Source organism: Tyto alba, unplaced genomic scaffold, assembly GCF_018691265.1.
Source record: "Tyto alba isolate M040663 unplaced genomic scaffold, T.alba_DEE_v4.0 Super-Scaffold_28, whole genome shotgun sequence".
In the NCBI taxonomy this organism is placed as follows: domain Eukaryota; kingdom Metazoa; phylum Chordata; class Aves; order Strigiformes; family Tytonidae; genus Tyto; species Tyto alba.
Genome location: NW_024881302.1, coordinates 12,726,809 through 12,745,332, shown reverse-complemented (window position 1 = coordinate 12,745,332; position 18,524 = coordinate 12,726,809). Strand labels below are relative to the sequence as shown.

The 18,524-nt window shown below is 35.3% G+C and overlaps 1 protein-coding gene across 5 annotated transcripts in view; it reads left to right on the top strand.

Moving 5' to 3' along the window:
- The window catches only part of CLEC16A (C-type lectin domain containing 16A), a 77,921-nt gene that overhangs the window by 1,609 nt on the left and 57,788 nt on the right, over positions 1–18,524 (top strand). For 3 of the 5 annotated variants that reach the window (XM_042798495.1, XM_042798493.1, XM_042798496.1), the window contains exons 2-10: positions 5,772–5,900; positions 7,226–7,359; positions 8,131–8,279; positions 8,955–9,060; positions 10,195–10,200; positions 10,543–10,666; positions 11,559–11,733; positions 13,364–13,417; positions 15,993–16,106. In XM_042798495.1, the coding sequence (XP_042654429.1) occupies positions 5,772–5,900; positions 7,226–7,359; positions 8,131–8,279; positions 8,955–9,060; positions 10,195–10,200; positions 10,543–10,666; positions 11,559–11,733; positions 13,364–13,417; positions 15,993–16,106 (991 nt within the window). The remainder of the gene's footprint in view (positions 1–5,771; positions 5,901–7,225; positions 7,360–8,130; positions 8,280–8,954; positions 9,061–10,194; positions 10,201–10,542; positions 10,667–11,558; positions 11,734–13,363; positions 13,418–15,992; positions 16,107–18,524) is intronic. The other 2 variants (XM_042798498.1, XM_042798494.1) reach the window with 1 other exon arrangement.

The window sequence follows — 18,524 nt, the reverse complement described above, 5'->3', positions numbered from 1 at the left end:
TACAAGGGGTAGTCACTGGGTACTACTAGGTACTAGTGGACCTTTAAAGCTGTCTGGTTTTGATATTACACATGAAGATAGAGGGAGAATGCTGATGCGTGATGAAATTTGAAGAAATTGAGTTTAAGTTTATAAAAAGTAGGTGGGTGAGAGGGAGACTTTAGAATGTTAGAATATTTCAGGCAAGAAAAATGTCATCCTGTGTTCTTATGGGGCCACAGTGGGTAGAAAAAGTGATAACCCTGTTTGATTTGTAGCAAAAGGAAATTTGGCTCTGAGTGTTGTGGCTTGTGCTTGACTTCTTATCTGCGAATTGAAGCATATAGTTCTCTACTAAAATACTAGCTTTGTTGTTTTGCTTTTTTGCATGTGATTTTTTTAATTATGAAATCTGAAATGATACTATGTAAAGGACAGCCAAGACCTTTGATCTGTTTAGACTATGTACATTTTAAATGTTTGTTTAGCTAGTCTGTATGAATTTCCGTTTCTAGTTAGGTGTCAACAGCAAAGGTAGATACCTAGTGGTAAAGTGAAATCTAGGGCTTTTCTAAGGTAGCAGTTCAAGTAAGAAAAGCAACAGAAGGAAAAAGAGCAAAGAGCCTTTGTTTCACAGTCATGAAAGAAAGTCAGTCTTGATAATCTCACTGTTTTACAAGCTGCCTGCATTCTCATCTTTTCAACTCATCAAAACCCCGTGTTGTGTTCCATGTGAGTTGAGTAAAACTCACCATCCTTGCTATTACAGGTTAGCTTAGCCTATAAAAGGTAAATTATGCTGTTGCAAGAGTGAAATTAGCCTGCGCTATCCTTATGGGAATATTTTTATTTTTTAACATGCATAATGTAGAATTTAGTCTAAACTGTAAACAATACACCTGTTTTGTAATACTGAGAGACTTACTGCTTTTTGTCATAAAATGTTGAATCTGGAACTTTCTTGTCAGCTTTAATGCAGTTTTTGAGGCTTGCTTTTGAAATTTGACTCTTCAGTCTTTCTGCAAACATGCCATAAAATGGATTGGCTAAAAGAAAATGGTAAGGCTATTTGTATTAAGTGTTCTGATACAGTCTCTTGGTCTAGGAAGACAGTTACGGTTTAATTCAATTTTTTAATACTTTGCTGAATTGCGATCTAGAGAGGCTTCAGCACAGTGCTATGTACTGTCTGAGTGATTCTGACTTATTTTTCCACAGAACTTGATATTTTTGCTCTTTGGTTAGTAATTGAGGGAATGTCAATAACTTAATAAATGGAGAAAGCCTAAATATTCTGGAAACAGCAACAATGTTAATGGTTGCTTGGGAAGATGGTCTGAAATGGCTTATTTATCTTTACAGGAGATTTTGTCTGAAGCAAGGTCAGAATCTACTTCTTAAAGGTGGCAACCAGCGGTTTAAAATTAGACCTTTTTCCTTCCCTTAGTCCTCTGCTCAAACCCAGGGCATATATGCTTCCAGTTCTAAATGTAAATACATCAAGGCTGTTTTAGGCAACAGTGTGTCATGCTACATAAACATGAAGTTAGTGCTTTCTGATGAGCTGCATGTTCCTCTCGTGGCCTACCTTTGTAAGTACGACAGACGTTCCTGTGTACGTCAGGGTTTCTTGCCGTTTTCTCCAACTGCTGACTGTGATAGCCTCTATACTCTACTCCTTCAGCTCCTTGCCTTAGGAGCTGACCTATGGTCAAAGTACTGAAAAGTCTTTTATATTGCCCAGTTGAGGATAGTCTAACCTTAGCAGATGCATGGTCACATATCCTTGAGAGCATAACTATCTTCTCTACCTATCTGTCTACGTACTTTGACTTTTCATTGCTATGGATGAAGAGGATTTATTTTGTTTTCCCAGTATTTAAGTGGTGATATCATAATCATTCCTGAAGAGTTCATCTATATCTCTGGTGTTCCTGCTGAAGTGAATGGCCTTGGAACTTAAGCTTAGTATCTTTGTTTCTTGATGTAAATTTTTTTTCTACTTTTATAAGAGGTATTTTACACCACCCTGTTGTTACCTTCAAGTATGTTTCCCGTTGTTGCTTCTACACTTGGTATTTTAATTGCATATTGATTGCACAAAAGGGTTTATACCATTAGAGTTGGGTGCTGAACATTTCTTATGACTTGGTCAGATGCAGTGTTCATAAACATGTATGGTTGAAGACTTCTCACAGCTGATTCATTTCCTGAAGTACTGTCCATGTTATACATGGAGTTTCCTCTATGAGAACAGTATGTAATTACATCGTTACAGGCAACATGAAGAAGCAAGCATGTTACGATTAAGTCTGGGGTTTTTAAATTTGAGTGTTTGACTTCCTAAACTCTGCTCTGTTTTAGTGTATTTTTGTAAGTAATCAGTTGGAAAGTCATTAATACACACTTTCTATATTCATGAGTTACTATGTACTTTGAGCATGGTTTCTTGCCAGAAAAACGTTCAGAATTTTGCTTGTCTTGTTATGTTGATGGCAAAATCTCTGGCTCATTTTGATGGTATCAGGTGCTCTGACACTTCCTGCATGGTGGGTTTTTGTTAGGTCTGTGTTTGAACCCAGTCTTCAAATACAGAGAGATAGACAAAAACCTACTCTTTGAGGGTTTAGCATTTTGGAGGCCAGACTTGACCCCTTTGTAATCAGCATTTAAAGATAGACATTAAGGATTTGTGTAAATATAAAAATACTGGGTTTGTGTGATACTTCATATTCTCATGAGGTGGTATGTTGCATGTCTGGTAAGAGAAACAAGTATGTGCATGCGTTCTCATTTATTTTCAAGTAGATAAAGGAATAGATTGAAAGTGAAGCTCAGGTTTTCTCTAAGTGCATTAGTGTGCTAGCAAATCAAGGAACTTTGCAGTAATGTTGATATTAAGTAAATTAAATTGGAGTCAGTGTAGTCCTGACTATTAAATGTTTCTTGCTTTTTGCATCTGTAATTTTCTATGTTCCGTGGACTCCTGAGGTGAGGTAATAGCATGTGATTCTTCTCACTGCTTCCCATTCCCAGAGTTCTGCTGTTGGAGTAAACTTTATTCCTACATTTGCATAATGTAACTTATTAATGATAAATATTTATTCACAGATGCAATAATTTATATATGACTTCAAATAAATAGGCAAAAATATGTGAAGTGTTCTAATTTATTATTCTCTTTGAAGTAACTCTCAGGAGAAATACTTACCATACAGATTGCTGTGGAATGAACTGTTCTAATTTAATTGCCTTCTGTCTTCAGCTGTTCACTGTTCTGTTAGCTGTTGCATGCTCAGAGCAGTGACTCTAGTTTTTGCTCTGTCTTTTGATTCACTGTCCTGATAATACATATAGTGCCATAATGGGAAGGTTTTGTAGGGTTTGTGTGCCGTGTGCTCTTTTAGGAAGCCCTGGGAATTCTCATAGGTCGTCAGACCTAAACTCTCATGTATTCACTGTGCGCCATCAACTGTCTCCATAGAAGGAATCTTGAACGGTAATCCTCTGATTAGTTGAAGATTTGCAGATGCTCTTCAGCTTGTTAGTCAGTGACTTCTGTTATGGTACAGCACATGACCTGGCAATTACGACTGGAAGAGAGAGCTATGAATCAACTTTTCCTAGAATGGTTTCCATCTGAACAGTTTCTGCTCTGGATTTGGAAAATGAATATTGATCAGTGAGGGGGGAAAAAACAGCATGAAGAGAGAGAGAAAATTTTTTACTGAAGAGAATGAGTATGAAAAGCCAATTGTTTTCCCCCACCTTCCATCTCTTCCCTTTTTCTACCTTTTGCCTCTTCTGTCTGGTAGGTTAAGCTTAATGTGATGTAGGCTTTATCACATTGCTGATTTTGGGTGGGAGGGAAGGGAGCATGCAGTATATCAAGTTTGTTAAAACTGTGAACTTCTGAGAGTTGTTTACTTCTCAGTGTCCTTGTGCCGTACTCAACACAATAAAATTGTTATTTGATGATTAAGCAATGTAGAGATTAGCAAGCATACAGCATTTTACCATAACAGCATAATAATCCTCTCTGAAATAGCTTACGCTTCTGATGGTTTATGAAGATGGACTGTGTCTTGCAACAAGTCCTGCAAAGCTCTGGCCAACTGAGTGGCAGCTCAGTGGTTGAAGAAGATTCCCCAAACTAGATTTTGGTAAACTGCAAATACGATCAAACTTTTTTTTTTTTTTTTAATTGAATTCAAGCATGCAAAAGGTTCTGAAACTAGGTAGTATCTTCTTTTATTATTTTAAGTCTGATAAAGAGTTGGAACAGCCTGATACATATGTTCAGTTAAATGGCATCTTAGTCTCCAGGTGCATGTTTGCCCTGTGCAGTGATTCAGTTTCTTAACGTAGATAAAATTGATGGGAATACTGTTTGTTTTGTTTTGTTTTGTTTTTTTTTTTTAATGTGATTTCAAGTCTGGTTTTGACCTAAGCTTCTAAAACTTACTTTAGACCAGACACCCCAAAATTTTGGTTTAGACATGCACAGTGCTTCCTGGAACCCTACAGCAGCTTGGCAAAATTGGTATTTCTATCTTTCACGTAATAGCTGCTTCAGGTCTTTGGGTCTGTTGATTAAAAATTGGCATCTTGAACTTCTAAACTCCTTTATCGTACTAATAAGATTCCTAAAATTTCAACCTGGATCACTGAACAAACTTTAATGGAATCTAAAACAATTATGGTAGGCTCTGCCAGAGTCAGAACATGCAGGTAGCTTTCCCAAAAATAGATCCTGGGAATTCTGATTAACTCTGTTTTTTTTATGGGAAGGTTGATAGTATGGAAAAACCTATCTTCCTTCCCAAACACTTGGGAGTACACTGCCCGGATAATCCTAATGCACAGGTGCTGCTCCTGCTATTCAGTAGATTGCAGTATAGCAATATATGATCTGTGTTTAGTAGTCTAAACGCTTACAGTTTTAAAGTGACATGATTTTTTTCTCATTTTTGTCTCTCCCCTCTCCCCCCCCTTTTTTTTTTAAGGATAAAGGGAAGTAATCTTTGATGTAACATCTTATTTGGGGGGGGGGGGGGGGGAAATGCTTCCTTGACTGAGTAAAATTCTGAGATTTACAAGCCTTTCACATTTTATTTAGTGTTCTGTCACCTGTGTAATATAGACTTTTTTTTTTTTAACTTCATTAGACAGCCTTAAACTCTTGCCCTTTGAGATGGTAAAGCTGGAGTTTGCCACCTTTCTGATCAATATTTCTATGCTTGAAGGGCCAGAGACCTGATGATTAAGCTTTTCCAAACTGAATGAATAGTCTTTGACAGTCCTGATTATTAACCATCGAATTGATGTGAGTCTGTAAAGTCTCTGCAGACAAGAGAAGGAATCTAACTTTTCTAGTTATATCTGTGTGCGTCTTTCCAGAATTACTCTTTCCCATATCAGCTACTGTATGCTTACCTGCTTCTTCTATATCTCCTTTTTCTTGCTGATCATACTTCCAAAGAAATTCACTAAGTTGCCATTAGAAGCACCAGAAGCAAGTGTTAAATAATTTCTAGTCCTATGTTAACATATGGATAAGCATTTATAACTCACCTGGCTAGCTATGGATTTGTTTCATTTGTCACATACTCTGTTTAACAATTGCTTTTATCTCTGCATCAATATTAAAAGGAAATTTTAGGATTTTAAAATCGTACAATGATTAGACATAAAGTGTGTCTGTATACAATAAGTTACAGTGACTGAAGGCAAACATGATGCATGTGAAAGTGGCAGGATAACATATTACTTGTAATTATTTTTTCTTTCAGGTACATGTATCATGTTTTGACTAAAAATACAACAGTAACAGATCACAACCGCAACCTGCTGGTAGAGACGATTCGTTCTATAACAGAGATCCTGATATGGGGAGATCAGAATGACAGCTCAGTATTTGAGTAAGTACTTCAAAACAAGAGTCAAAATTGCTTAGAAGAATTATTAGAGTTTCATAGAGATCTAGTTCAAAAGGTTAACTCTTCCAAGTCTGTATTTCATGCATGTAGGTAGAAAACTATGTCCTGTAGTAGATGGGTAAGCAGGATCATATTCTTGTCATACAAAGAAACAGAGAATTTACTTCTGTTAACAAAAAAGTGTTCCAAGTCCAGAGTTCTTCAGGTACTACTTCTGTTCAACTCTCAAATCTTTGACATAAATGCAAAATCTAACCTATTCAAGGGCTCAGATTTACTCAGTACATCTATTAATATCGTATGACTTTAATTTCTTCATTTCAATTTATATAAGAAACTAAAAATAAGTATCTTACTCTAGCTGTGATATTTAGAGAGTTGTTTTCAGATGTTATTTTAATCCTCATAAAATAGTGTGATAGAAAACAAACTTCAAAACAAATATTCACAGTTGCAAATCTGACTAATAGTGCCTGTTGCTTGGCTATTTGCTTCAAAACACTTTCTCTTTTAGAAAGGCAATCTGTGCTTGAGATAATTAAAACTAAGGTGCTTGGTGATTTTAATTAGTTATTTAGGGAGTGGTTTGTTTTATTTTTACAAGATGATTTCAACATAATTGGGTTATGATGTGGACTAAGAAAATTAACTTATTCTGATTATTTATATCTATTCTGTATCTTGATCACGTTCCTTGCTGTCTTCTCTGCTTGTGACAATCTTAGGAATGATGAGTTTTTTCTGTAGTTGATGTAAAAAAAAATTCATAGATATGTATTTGTCATGGCCTGGTACAAAAGAGACAACACTATTCCCTTTAAATTGCAGGCATTTCTGGTTTAAATACACTGCAAGCATTCGCTTCCGTTTGCCTTGTACAGTAAACCATGAAATGCTTGCTTCTGGTGTGGAAAAAAAAATAAAGTGGATCAAAAATAAGGTCTACAGTGCTGAAGACAAAAAGTGTGTTATCTTAAAAGGGGTGAGTGAACAAAACATAACCTTCATTTAGAGGCTCTCCCCTTCAAAATTATGACTGCAAGGTAGGGAAGCTGCCTGATGAATTTAAAATAAAATGCAAAAGACCCTGGTTTCTTGACATCCTTTTTCTGCATAATTTGATTGTGTAAACACCCTTGTCAGTATTTAAGGTTTTTGGAAGATACTCTGTTAAACAGATAAAACTTTGCAAAATAAATGTAAAACATGCTGTTTGTCAAACTTGCCTAGAATCGTCCTTGATCCTAGTAAAACTATGTTCCTGTTAATACAGCAAGTGACTTAATGACACCTCTACTTTATTTCAGCTTTTTCTTGGAGAAGAATATGTTTGTTTTCTTCTTGAACATCTTGCGTCAGAAGTCTGGTCGTTACGTGTGTGTACAGCTTCTGCAGACTCTGAACATCCTTTTCGAGAACATCAGTCACGAAACATCACTGTGTAAGGGCACACTTTTAAACTGTTTGAGTGATCAAGATTTGGTTGAATTCGCTTTCATGTAATGAAATTTCATCCTAGCGTCCCTCAACAGAAGAACTATATAAATTCCTAACAATCTTTTAAATTGAACACTACTGAAAGTACAGTAAAATTTGACTGCAAAATACCTGTTAATATAAATTTTCAGTAATACAGTAGTAGTTGTTTTGCATTACTGAAACACTTATTTAGCATATTTCAAGGGGTTAAGTTGGCAAATTAGTTGTGGTCTGAAATGTTTGTCTTGCTACCAGGGATTACATGGTGGAACTCTGTTTTATAATTTGTACTGGAACTGTTCTGACATCATTGGGGCTGTCATTCAGCCACTCACATTTACTTCAGTGTTTTCAGAAACATATAAAGAGGACAGTATTAGTAGTTAGTTTAAAGTACTCCACACCGATCATGAAGAGAAAGTCATATACAAGCCTTTGAGAGTTTATGAATTTGGGAGGAAAAGAGAGTTGTTTCAAGTGTTATTAGCTGCAAAGCCTACATAAATTGAGGAAGGTGAGGTATATTTTCAGTTGTCTTGTTCTTGGGAGCAAAGACCTTTGTAGGGAACAATTTCCTTATATTACCGCTTGAAACCATCACATGAGTTATTTGGCTAAAACTTGGGATATTCAGACATCAGGTAATTTGTTGCTAGCTGGTACTTTAAATTCAACTAGTTAGCATGATGATTCTTTTCTTTCTGTTAACCTGTGTAATGTCTCATTTTTTCAGACTACCTGCTCTCTAATAACTATGTAAATTCTATTATTGTCCACAAATTTGACTTTTCTGATGAGGAGATCATGGCATACTACATATCATTTTTGAAAACTCTTTCCCTGAAACTCAACAATCATACTGTACATTTTTTTTATAATGAGGTAAGTGAAGAAAGAGTTGCAGTATAGCGATAAGAGGACTTTAATTAGAAATTTATAGCAATTTGGCACATATTCTATTTAGTCTCTTGTCTCAGTATATCCTGCATTTATTTTTATAACAGTAGTATCAGTGACTGAGAATTCATTTGTGAGAATCTCTGCAAAAGCATGATAAAGAAGGTCTTTCTCCTCATGCAATTATAATAAAATAAAAATCTGGAAGTTAGTGTTATATTGGACTGTTACAATAGTTCTGAAGTCTACTTCCCTGAGAATTCAACTTGTTTATGCCTTGTTTTCTTGTGCTTTTATAAACGGGATCTTTTTTGTTGCACCACTTGGTTCTAAGAGGCTCAGTCAAAGTCTAAAAGCCTGAGTAATCAAAGGCCAGAGTTGAATTGGATTTTTCCTCTCTCCGTTCCACTTTTTGCCAGAAGAGGGCATTAAAGCTCTGAATATGTGCAGAGTTAACATGGAAAGCTCTGGCGATTAAAGCAGTTTATTTTAATGCAGAGCAACAAATGCAGCTGACAGTGCATTGTAAACTCATTTCAGTTACTTAAGTAGAAGGTAAAAATGTCAGAGTAATCTGTGTGAAAAATGTTTTCCACATAATTCCAACAAATGTTCTGTATATGTTTTGGTTAATTCATAAATACTTTTCTCTTGTTACAGCACACTAATGACTTCGCTTTGTACACTGAAGCTATTAAATTTTTTAACCACCCAGAAAGCATGGTCAGGATTGCTGTTAGGACTATAACTTTAAATGTCTACAAAGGTATGCTTTTTATATATTAAAAAAGGCATATGTACAAAATGCTTGTTTCATTGTAGTTTAATTTTCAGTTATTTACATCGAAGGGTTTTCTGGCTGTTTTATGAGATTGAAAAGCTTAGCATGTTGACATGCTTCAGATACCCATTTTGGTTTTTATGAAACAGGACCCCAAACCTACAGGATATACTTATAAATAGTATTGTTTCCTCACGGATGAAACCTGGTTTAAAAAATCCCCAAAGAGTACCAAGCATACACAAGGAACTTTAGCTTCCCTTCCAACAGAGACCAGAATGTGAGTGTATTTAAAAACCAACCCAACAAAAAGACCCAATCCCAAAACCAAAGTGCTTAAAGAATATCAAGTAATTTTTACTTATGAACTTAAGCTTTATAAATATCACAGTCATCTATACAAAAACTGATGAGTATTCATAACTTCTACCTCCTGAAATTAGCATGCTGTAAAGCAGTTTGTATTATGGAATATGTTCATGGAGGGCTGTTTATTCTTTAATCCATTTTAAGTTACATTTTGAATTTACACAACTTTATATCAATTAAGTAGTGATTTGATGACAGCCTTCATCATAGAAGAATATAAGATCTTTTTAAAAATAATGAACAATTTGCTTTGCAAATAACTAGATAGCCTGTATAGGAAATAGGTTCTTTATAGTGTTGACTGCAAGGGATAAATGTCTGTCTTTTATATGTTGAGAAATGGGCACTTGATGCTCTTTTTCTGCTTCAAGGAGCTGTAAACCCAAATATGAGCTCACAAAAAGAGCAAATTGCAGGTTTCATATCCTATTTGTTATATATTTATGTAACTAAATGTTTTTATGGTAAAAAAAAATATACTTGCCTGGAATTTTCGTTGAATGTTGTAGTGACATAAAGGTTAGAGTTGAAAAAACACAGCTCAGATGTTCAGCTTTCATAATTTTCTGACGATCCATTTGCATATATTCTGATCTAACACCTATCCTGTATCTTTTAGTTTAGATGCTTTGTGCTTTAGCTTTTTAAACCCTTTTGGAGGATGTCACTATCCCAGTTCCTAATCCTGTTAACTGTTGTCTGTTTCTTTTGCCCTTCCTTCACTGATGATTCCTGTGTTCCTTAATGCAGTGTCATGTAAGTCTAATTAGCTTGACTTTCAGCTTTATTCTTGCACTTGTTTTTCCTCTTATTTTAAATAAAGAATGCACTAAAAAACCTTTCTGAATTCCACTAGATTTGTTTATCTTCAGACCTGTGTAAATATATCAATGTTAGGCTCATTCAAGCCAATTAAGAATTGATATGACACTTTTGTAGATGTCCATTTCATGCATAAGATCATGTCAGGCATATACTCACATGAAAAGCTAGCATGTATTAAAAATCCAGAAGATAATTTTTAAGAAATACAACAAAGTAAGTAAAAAAAAAAAAAAAATTGGCAACTGATTTTTCTTTTTAACAATTTCTCTTCAGTGGACAACCAACCTATGCTTCATTACATTAGAGATAAAACTGCTGTCCCATATTTCTCCAACCTCGTTTGGTTTATTGGAAGCCACGTGATAGAACTGGATAACTGTGTGCAGACTGATGAAGAGTAAGCTTTTACAAATGCTGGGTATTGAATGAAAATGCTTTTCCCAGATGTTGATATTCTCCTTATTTTGTCTGTAGTAGTTAAGTTAGTTTCTGAATATGTGCCTTTGTAGGCAGTTCAAGCTTTTAATTCTTGCAAAATTTTTTAGTGATTCTTTGAACTAATAGGGGTTAGTACTGCATTCCCTATCTGTGCTAAAATCTGTAAAAGTCAATTAGTGTTTGGCAACATGCTTTTTCTTGTCTTCGTTTTAATTCTGCTAAATTTAGTAAATATTCAGAAGACAGAAAAGGTATTTTGTGCTTCTTAGTCTTATTAACTTTGTATTCTTAATGTTCCTTTTCTGTGTATCGTCTCAATAGAACAGATTCTAGGGAAAAAAATATAAACTAGAAAGGTGAACTTTATTTAATATGTAAACTGTCAGACCACCTATTTCTGTGTAATATTCCACTATCAACTACAGAAATATTTTGTTGAGTCATATTATTCTTGGTTTGCCTTCCCACCTCCATCTTATAGTGGGAGGCTGTTTCTTGCTCTCTTAAAGTGAAGAGGTAGATGTTAAATACAACATAGGTTTCTTCTTTTATTTTTGGAAAAAAGTCTTACCGTTTTTCATGGTTGGCCTGATTAAAGACTCCAGCAGTGGAAAGCAAAGTTTTGTAAATTTTTTGCTTCTGAAAACTTGGGAAAAAACTTGAAAGATGCATCCTGAAGCACATACAAACCTGAATACTGTTTGCTAGCTGCATTATTGGACTTCACTGAAAACATCTTTAGCCAGTAGATCTGCACAAGATGATCTGTGGAAGGGATACACATTAATTCTTAAGTGTTGAAGACTTTGACAATTAATTATATGTGAGACTTTCTCTGCTCTCTTTTTTAGGCACAGAAATAGAGGCAAACTGAGTGACCTGGTAGCAGAACATCTTGATCATTTACATTACCTTAATGATATCCTCATCATTAATTGTGAATTTTTAAATGATGTGCTGACAGACCACCTACTTAATAGGCTCTTTCTTCCTCTCTATGTATATTCATTAGTAAATCAAGATAAGGTAAGCTAATACCTGCAAACAGTTAAGTCTTAAAGGTATTACTTGCTTTCAGTATGCATAATGATTTGTTCAGAAGGTATATTCAGTAGTAGGATTAATATTGTCAATATCTATGTTGGTGTGTTATACCTGAAACAGCTTAAATAAGGTTACTGTAGGGGAAATACCCTGAGATTGAATTTAAGGACGGAATAGATGAAATTTTATTCACCAAACAAATACTGCTTTGGCTGACATAGCTGTTAAATGCTGACAATAGTGGAGACAAGAAGAGCTGCAAATTTGTAACAGGGTTTAAATTTCTCTGGTGCTGGGGGATATGTGATTTCCTTTTCTGATGTGGTAACTTGTCTCCTGGCAAAAGCAGATTATAATACCTTTTCCCACTATATGTGCAAGTTTTTCATGGTGTAAAAATCCATTCCAGGTAGAAAACAGAAACTTTTTGTTTTGATAATTTATTCTTCTGCTTGCAGATAAGCTGAGTTTGAATGTGGTATAGTTGAATTTATTCTTAAAGCATAGCATTTAAATTTAGTGGAAAACTAATTTTTAATAAAATAAACTGTTCTTTTAAAACCTGTACAGGTTCCTGTATTCACTAGCATTAAAAACAAAAACAAACAAACAAAAAACGAACAAACAAACAAACACAACAACAACAACAAAAACAATAAATTCACTGTTCAGTTTGTATCTGGGGTGTTTTTTTGGTTTGGTTCCCCCCCCTCCCCTTAATCTTCTGTAGTGGTGTTTGTTCTTAAGATACCCAATGCTTTGTGAATTTCAGCGTACTTTCATTATCCAGAGGTCAGGTTTGTTGCAAGTTAATGAAATAAGTATATTGCATGTGCACTGAAGATTGAGTAACAGTCAGTTTCTTGTCTTGCCATTGAAATAGGGTGAAGCAGACTTCCTGGCTTTTACTTTCATTTTAGCTATTCTCTTTCCATTCATGCATGTACAAAATCTGCTTGTCCTCCTGTTTTCAGGCAGATGTGTCAGAGATATCTGTGATCATAAATTTGGGCTGTTCTTACCTCTTGAGATAATTCATAAATTTGTTTGGTGATGGTTTTTAAAATATCACTGGTTTATTTTTAGAAACATTTTCATTACTGCTGGTATATAAATTTAGCACTGTTCTACTCAAGTTTATACTTCAAATATTTTTGCCCAGTGTGATTTACTTGATTTAGAGAACTGTCTGTCAAGAACATGTTTTTATTATGTGGGTAGTATTTAATTGTTTCTGAATAGCTAATTATTAGAGCAGACTTTAATGAGCATTAGCTGAGAAGTACTTGTTGAAGGAATAATAGCATAGTGAAAACCAACATTCTGCTCAGATACACATCTTTCAAATTTAAATTACCAAATTGACTGTGAAAGACAATAATCAATAGTGATTTTTTTAAAGCATGTATAGTAAGGGATATGCTTATTTGGAGAGTCTTCATTTGAAATAGTTTACAAGAAGTGTATGTTAAAGAGCATGATGCTTTCCGAACATTTTGTAGCAAAATGTGGAACAATACAATATTAAAAGTTTTGATTTAAATATTAAACATTGTAAATGCTTTAACTTTGTATAAATAAATCAGCATTTTTCATAACATTTTTTCCATAGGGTGGAGAGCGTCCAAAAATAAGTCTCCAAGTTTCTCTCTATCTTCTTTCTCAAGTAAGTATTTTAAGTATTTTGTCCTATTTCAGAACATGTTTTGAAGTAGTGTTATAAATTACTATGGTTTTGTCTATTTTGGTAAAGCCATTAAAGACAATTTGGGAAATGAAGTTTTAAACCTATCAGTTTCTATTAAAAAAAAAATAAAATTAATCTTTTTATGGACAGACCAAATAGCTTCTTACTTGAGTTAGTATCATTCTTCTGAGGATCTCGTAGCACAAGGTAGCCTGTAGAGCATTCAGTGATTACAGTTTATATACACCACCTGAGAAAAGGTGCATAACAGAGCCATACAACATGCCAGGACAGAATTTAATAAAATTGCAGGTGAAATTTAGATAGATGCTGCATTGCACTTTGAATCTGCATAAGCTATAGAAGGTTCTGGGCTTGAATGTTCCTCTTTGAAAAATAGAGGGAGCAATGATCTCATGGGTCTTTTTGATTTAAAAGAAAAAACAAAAAACAAACCAACAAAAAAAACACCAAACAAACCCCAAAACCCCCCACCACCAAAACCTCAAGTTCTCACAATTTCCATTTCATTATGCCTATGTCTTAAATCTGTAATTAAGTACCTGTTATTTCTTATTCTTGCCAATTCCACCTCCTTTTCTTTCTGGAATTTATTTTTAAATGAAGAGGATTTTTTTGTTTTGTTTTGTTTTTTTACTGTAGAGAGAAATATTTTCTCTCTGTAGTCTTCAGTGCATTGCTGTGAGACTACTTTTCTTAAATTATGTTCTCTGAAAATAGTTGACTTGTATTCATAGAACTTTTACTTCTGTTTTTCTTTGAACTTATGAGTTTACATTAGTCATTTTATTATGGTCTGGCCTGTAATTTCATCATCATTCCTTAGGAACTTTTCTGAGAAATATGATTTTTCAGGATAATATAAATTGATGGTTCTTTAATTTAAACCTAAAAAGTTGTGATGATGTGGGAATTATTTACCCACACATAAAACCTTGGGAGCAACAGCTTCTTGCAACTAAAGGGATCTGCATCATAAGGTTGTATATGTTGACCTCTTTTAACCTCTTTGATGTTAGCGGAAGTATTGACCAGGTATCACTTCGATTTCCATCTGTCCTTTATTGTTTTTAATAGAGAAGATGGAACTTTTTTCCTAATCATAAAGAATTTGGAACAATTTTTTTTGTGTATCAAAATGGGATTTAATGTAGAAAAATCAAGCTACTTTTTCTGTAACTGGCAGAAATGCATCTTTTTCTACCTCCTTTTTAACCTAAAGTCTGTCTTTTGAAGTAGGATCTGGAAAAGTGTAGACTGAGTATCTGAAAAACCTTTCTACCTGTTTCTGTTACTGACACCAGCCATACACTTTAGGCATTACATTTAGGCATTAGAGGCAATTGCCTGGGAGACTCATACTAGCAGCACACACAGCGGTGGATTTTCATCCACTGTTCACAAAGTGAACGCATAACATACTTACACCAAAACATTCCTGTGTATAGTCAAGCTATGCTTTCTGAATCAAAATAAGCCTGAGTGATTTGAGAAGTTGTTGACAGTATTTTTGAATTGTGTTGCGACTTTCCAAGGTTTTACACAGGTCATCACTGCATGCTGATAATCACTTCACTTCTGAAGGCCTGGTATGGTTCTGACTTCAATCAGAAAACCTGTGGAGATCATGTTTCGCTAAATGTTGTCAAAACAGTGATTAAGTTTACTGATTTAGAAATTAATTGGGGATTTTTTCAGCTAGAACCACTGTTTAGGGATCCAGCTTCGGTGGATATTCTCTTCTCTGAAGAGAATGGATATAAGCTGACTTGAGGTTCTTGCAGCTGGACCTGAGCCGGTTCTGTCCAGAAGCCAATTGTTTGCTGGCCCAACCTTGTAAGCTTTGATTCAAAGCAGAGTTTTTGTGTAAACAGAGAACTTTGTTAAAGCACCAAAGCACTTCTGGATAAGTGCTCTAGTGTAATAGGCAGTATGGCTCTTATTCCACTGTTACGTAGCTGCTTTGTAGCTAGACTATAATTCATTATGGTATCATAGCCAGAAAAGCTGCTTCTGATCCAGTTCAGCCTTTGTAATGACAATGACTCGTGAATCACTGCGAAGTAATTGTGTGCACAACACAGAACTTACTGGAGTCATGCCAGTCGTTGGCATACAAGGTCAGAGGATGCTGTGTACCATAATCAATTTGTGTAGTTTCTCAAAAAAAACCTATTTTTTTGAGCCGTTTTCATTTGATTCCTTGCTAGAACATCACACAACTTCCATCTCAAAACTGGTAAGAAGAGAGAGTTTGCATTTCTCAGAAGGAAGGAATAATATCAAGAATTATTAAAACTAGGTAGCTTAAAATGTAGAGAAAAGTCAGATACCTGTAGAGAGGATTAGGGTCTCCTGTGCTTTGATGTAGATTTCATGAACTATCAGTGTTACCATTTGTACTTTACTGTATATGTAAACTTAAGATACCAGTTTAACAGGGTCATAGAAGTATGTTCAGTGATTGAAATTGTGAAGCTGTATTTGTTCTGTAATATATGTCTAATATTTCTTTCCACCCTTCTTTTAATAGGTTTTTCTAATTATACATTACGCCCCTTTGGTGAACTCGTTGGCTGAGGTTATACTTAATGGTGACCTCTCAGTGTTTTCTTCTAAAGTTGAGCAAGATATACAGAAAAACTCAGTAAGTGGCCAACTGATCTTTAATTAATTTTTTTTAGAGGCAAAGAAAATATTTGAAAAACAAAATCAGATATCTGGAAACTGGTAAGCTAAGGTGATTGTGTTTAGGAGAGAAGGGCAGCAGTAGGAGATTTCACCTTTTGATGTTGGATATGATACCAGAAAAATGCTCTGTGCAAGATACAGTATTATGTTCTTGTCAAAGCTGCAGTATTTTTGTGTATGCATATAAATTTCAAGTAGTGGTACAAGAATGAGTAGGACACAAGTTAGAATACTTAGTTGCTTCTGCGGGGGTCATACACTGCAAAGGCTTCCATCGTTTTGATGGGACGCTTTTAATCCAGTCTTCTGTGTTCAGTTTTTGTTATCAGTTCTTTGGTAGTGAAATAGAAAGAAGTCATCACAGCTTTCCTGTGAAATTATTTCTTTACGCACCTTGTAGTAGAAGTGAGAGACTTAAAAAAAAATAACTGGCCTTGGTTCTCCACTTCATAGTATAGCAAGAAAGAAAAAAAAAACACCTTGGAGGGGTAAATCCTTTGGATATAGAAGGAAATAAAGGTATTTGAATATTCCCAATGTTTTAGCAGTAAAACTGATGATCTCTGAAAGTGTGACCAGTGTGCATAAGAGAATATAGATCAGCCACAAATAGATGGGAGTGCTATCACTTTGTCATTGCCCTTGTATCTTCAGATTTAATCCAGTGTTGATGTTGCTAGGTGCTGTTGTTATTTGTTTTTTAAGTGTCACGTATATGATCCTTTTCCCTTTTGTTGTGGGTTTCACATTTTGTGAAATGTTCGCTTGCTACTTTTTAAAGGCCTGTTTGGGTGTGGTAATAGGAAGGGGTATGGCCTTACTTCGGTTAAGAGGCTTCTGACTGTAGTTCTGTCTAAAGATTGAACGTGTCCCTTAATGTCTGACTGGTCAGCAAAGAGTTACTGACTAAATGTTTGATTTATAACATGCAGTAGATTGGTTCTTAAGCACACTCTTTCCCAGCAGTGGCTATAGCTCTTAAGAGTTTCAAGGGGGGAGATGTGCTTCAACTCTTCCATGATACAAATCAACTTTTCCAAATTTCTTCCTGCTGTGCAGTGGAAGCTGTGTGGGCTAATCTTAGCCAGCAGCTTTAAGGTTCTGGTATTTTGTACTGTTGCCCTTGATATTTAGAATCTAATCTTTTTTAGAAAAGACTACAGTGGAATGGTAGAGCTGACCAAATGCTTTAAGATAAAGCAATCTCTTACTTGTGTTAGCAAATGTCTGACCTTCCACTAGCTGTGTACTGAATGTCGTGTGTGTTACTTGTGCAGAAGCAGCTTTGTTACTAGGAAATTTGTGGCAAGAGGGTGGGGCACCAGTTGTTGCAGAACTGAGATTTTCCTGTCATAGTTGTTGTACAGAGTTGCAAAATATCTGTAGCATATGTTTCTGTGCTTTCACTAATGTAAGGAATATTAGGGATGCTGTTTCTTACTAGTCTTAAAGATGTGTCCTCATGACATGTAAACTGGGAGTTCAGTCATATCTGAACAGATAGTAAATAGGAGGGCTATGGCTTTCTAGGATAGACAGTGAAACTGCTAGGGATAGGGCTTTCTTACAGGGAGAGCAGAGTGGTAGCACATTCTCTGGTTGAGGAAAAAACTTCCATGGGAAAAAACTTTAGTTTTTAGTTAATTCAACCATGTTCTTCAATGAAGCCTTGGAGGGTAAAACCTGTACTGTCAAAAAGCCTACTGATGGAGGTTGGGTATTTGCAGAAAAAACAGGGAGTAATCTTCAGCAGAAGAGCTCCATGCCCTACTTCCCATGAGGGGAGCTATCAAGCGAGCTGCGCTCAGTTGTGTATGAACAACTACTGCATATATTGCATGATGTTTTCTACTGATACACAACTCAATGCAGTGAGGCTAGAGTTGGCTATAGATATGGAGGCATAGACAACTTTAAGTAAAGGAGAGACAATTTCTTGTTACTCTGTGATAGGACTTCTTAAAGCTGAAAGTGTTTTTTTGAGCACTGTTAGCCATTTGAGGGACCATTCTTTGAACTATTAAGGTGTATCAGGGTCATTGCAAAGTTATTACTGTGATGTATTTTCTTGCAAAGAAACAACAATCTTCTACTGAATAATGGAGGCTATTTCAGAACCTACTTTGCTTGTTCTGGGGTTAGTAGAGAAAAGTGATGAGCAAATTTTAACTTACTTTTTGACTGAGTTTAGAATTATGTTTGTTCTTAAGCCAGACCCAAGTTTATCTTTTACTATTTCCTTTCTGTTATAATTTCCCATTCTGATGCTCTCCTGAGCTGCTTGTTTTGAGAATATCTCTATGTGTAATGGTGAAGCCCCAGTTATCTCTAAACCCCTGCCCTGTACCTAACAGTGCTCATCTTTTGTAACTGA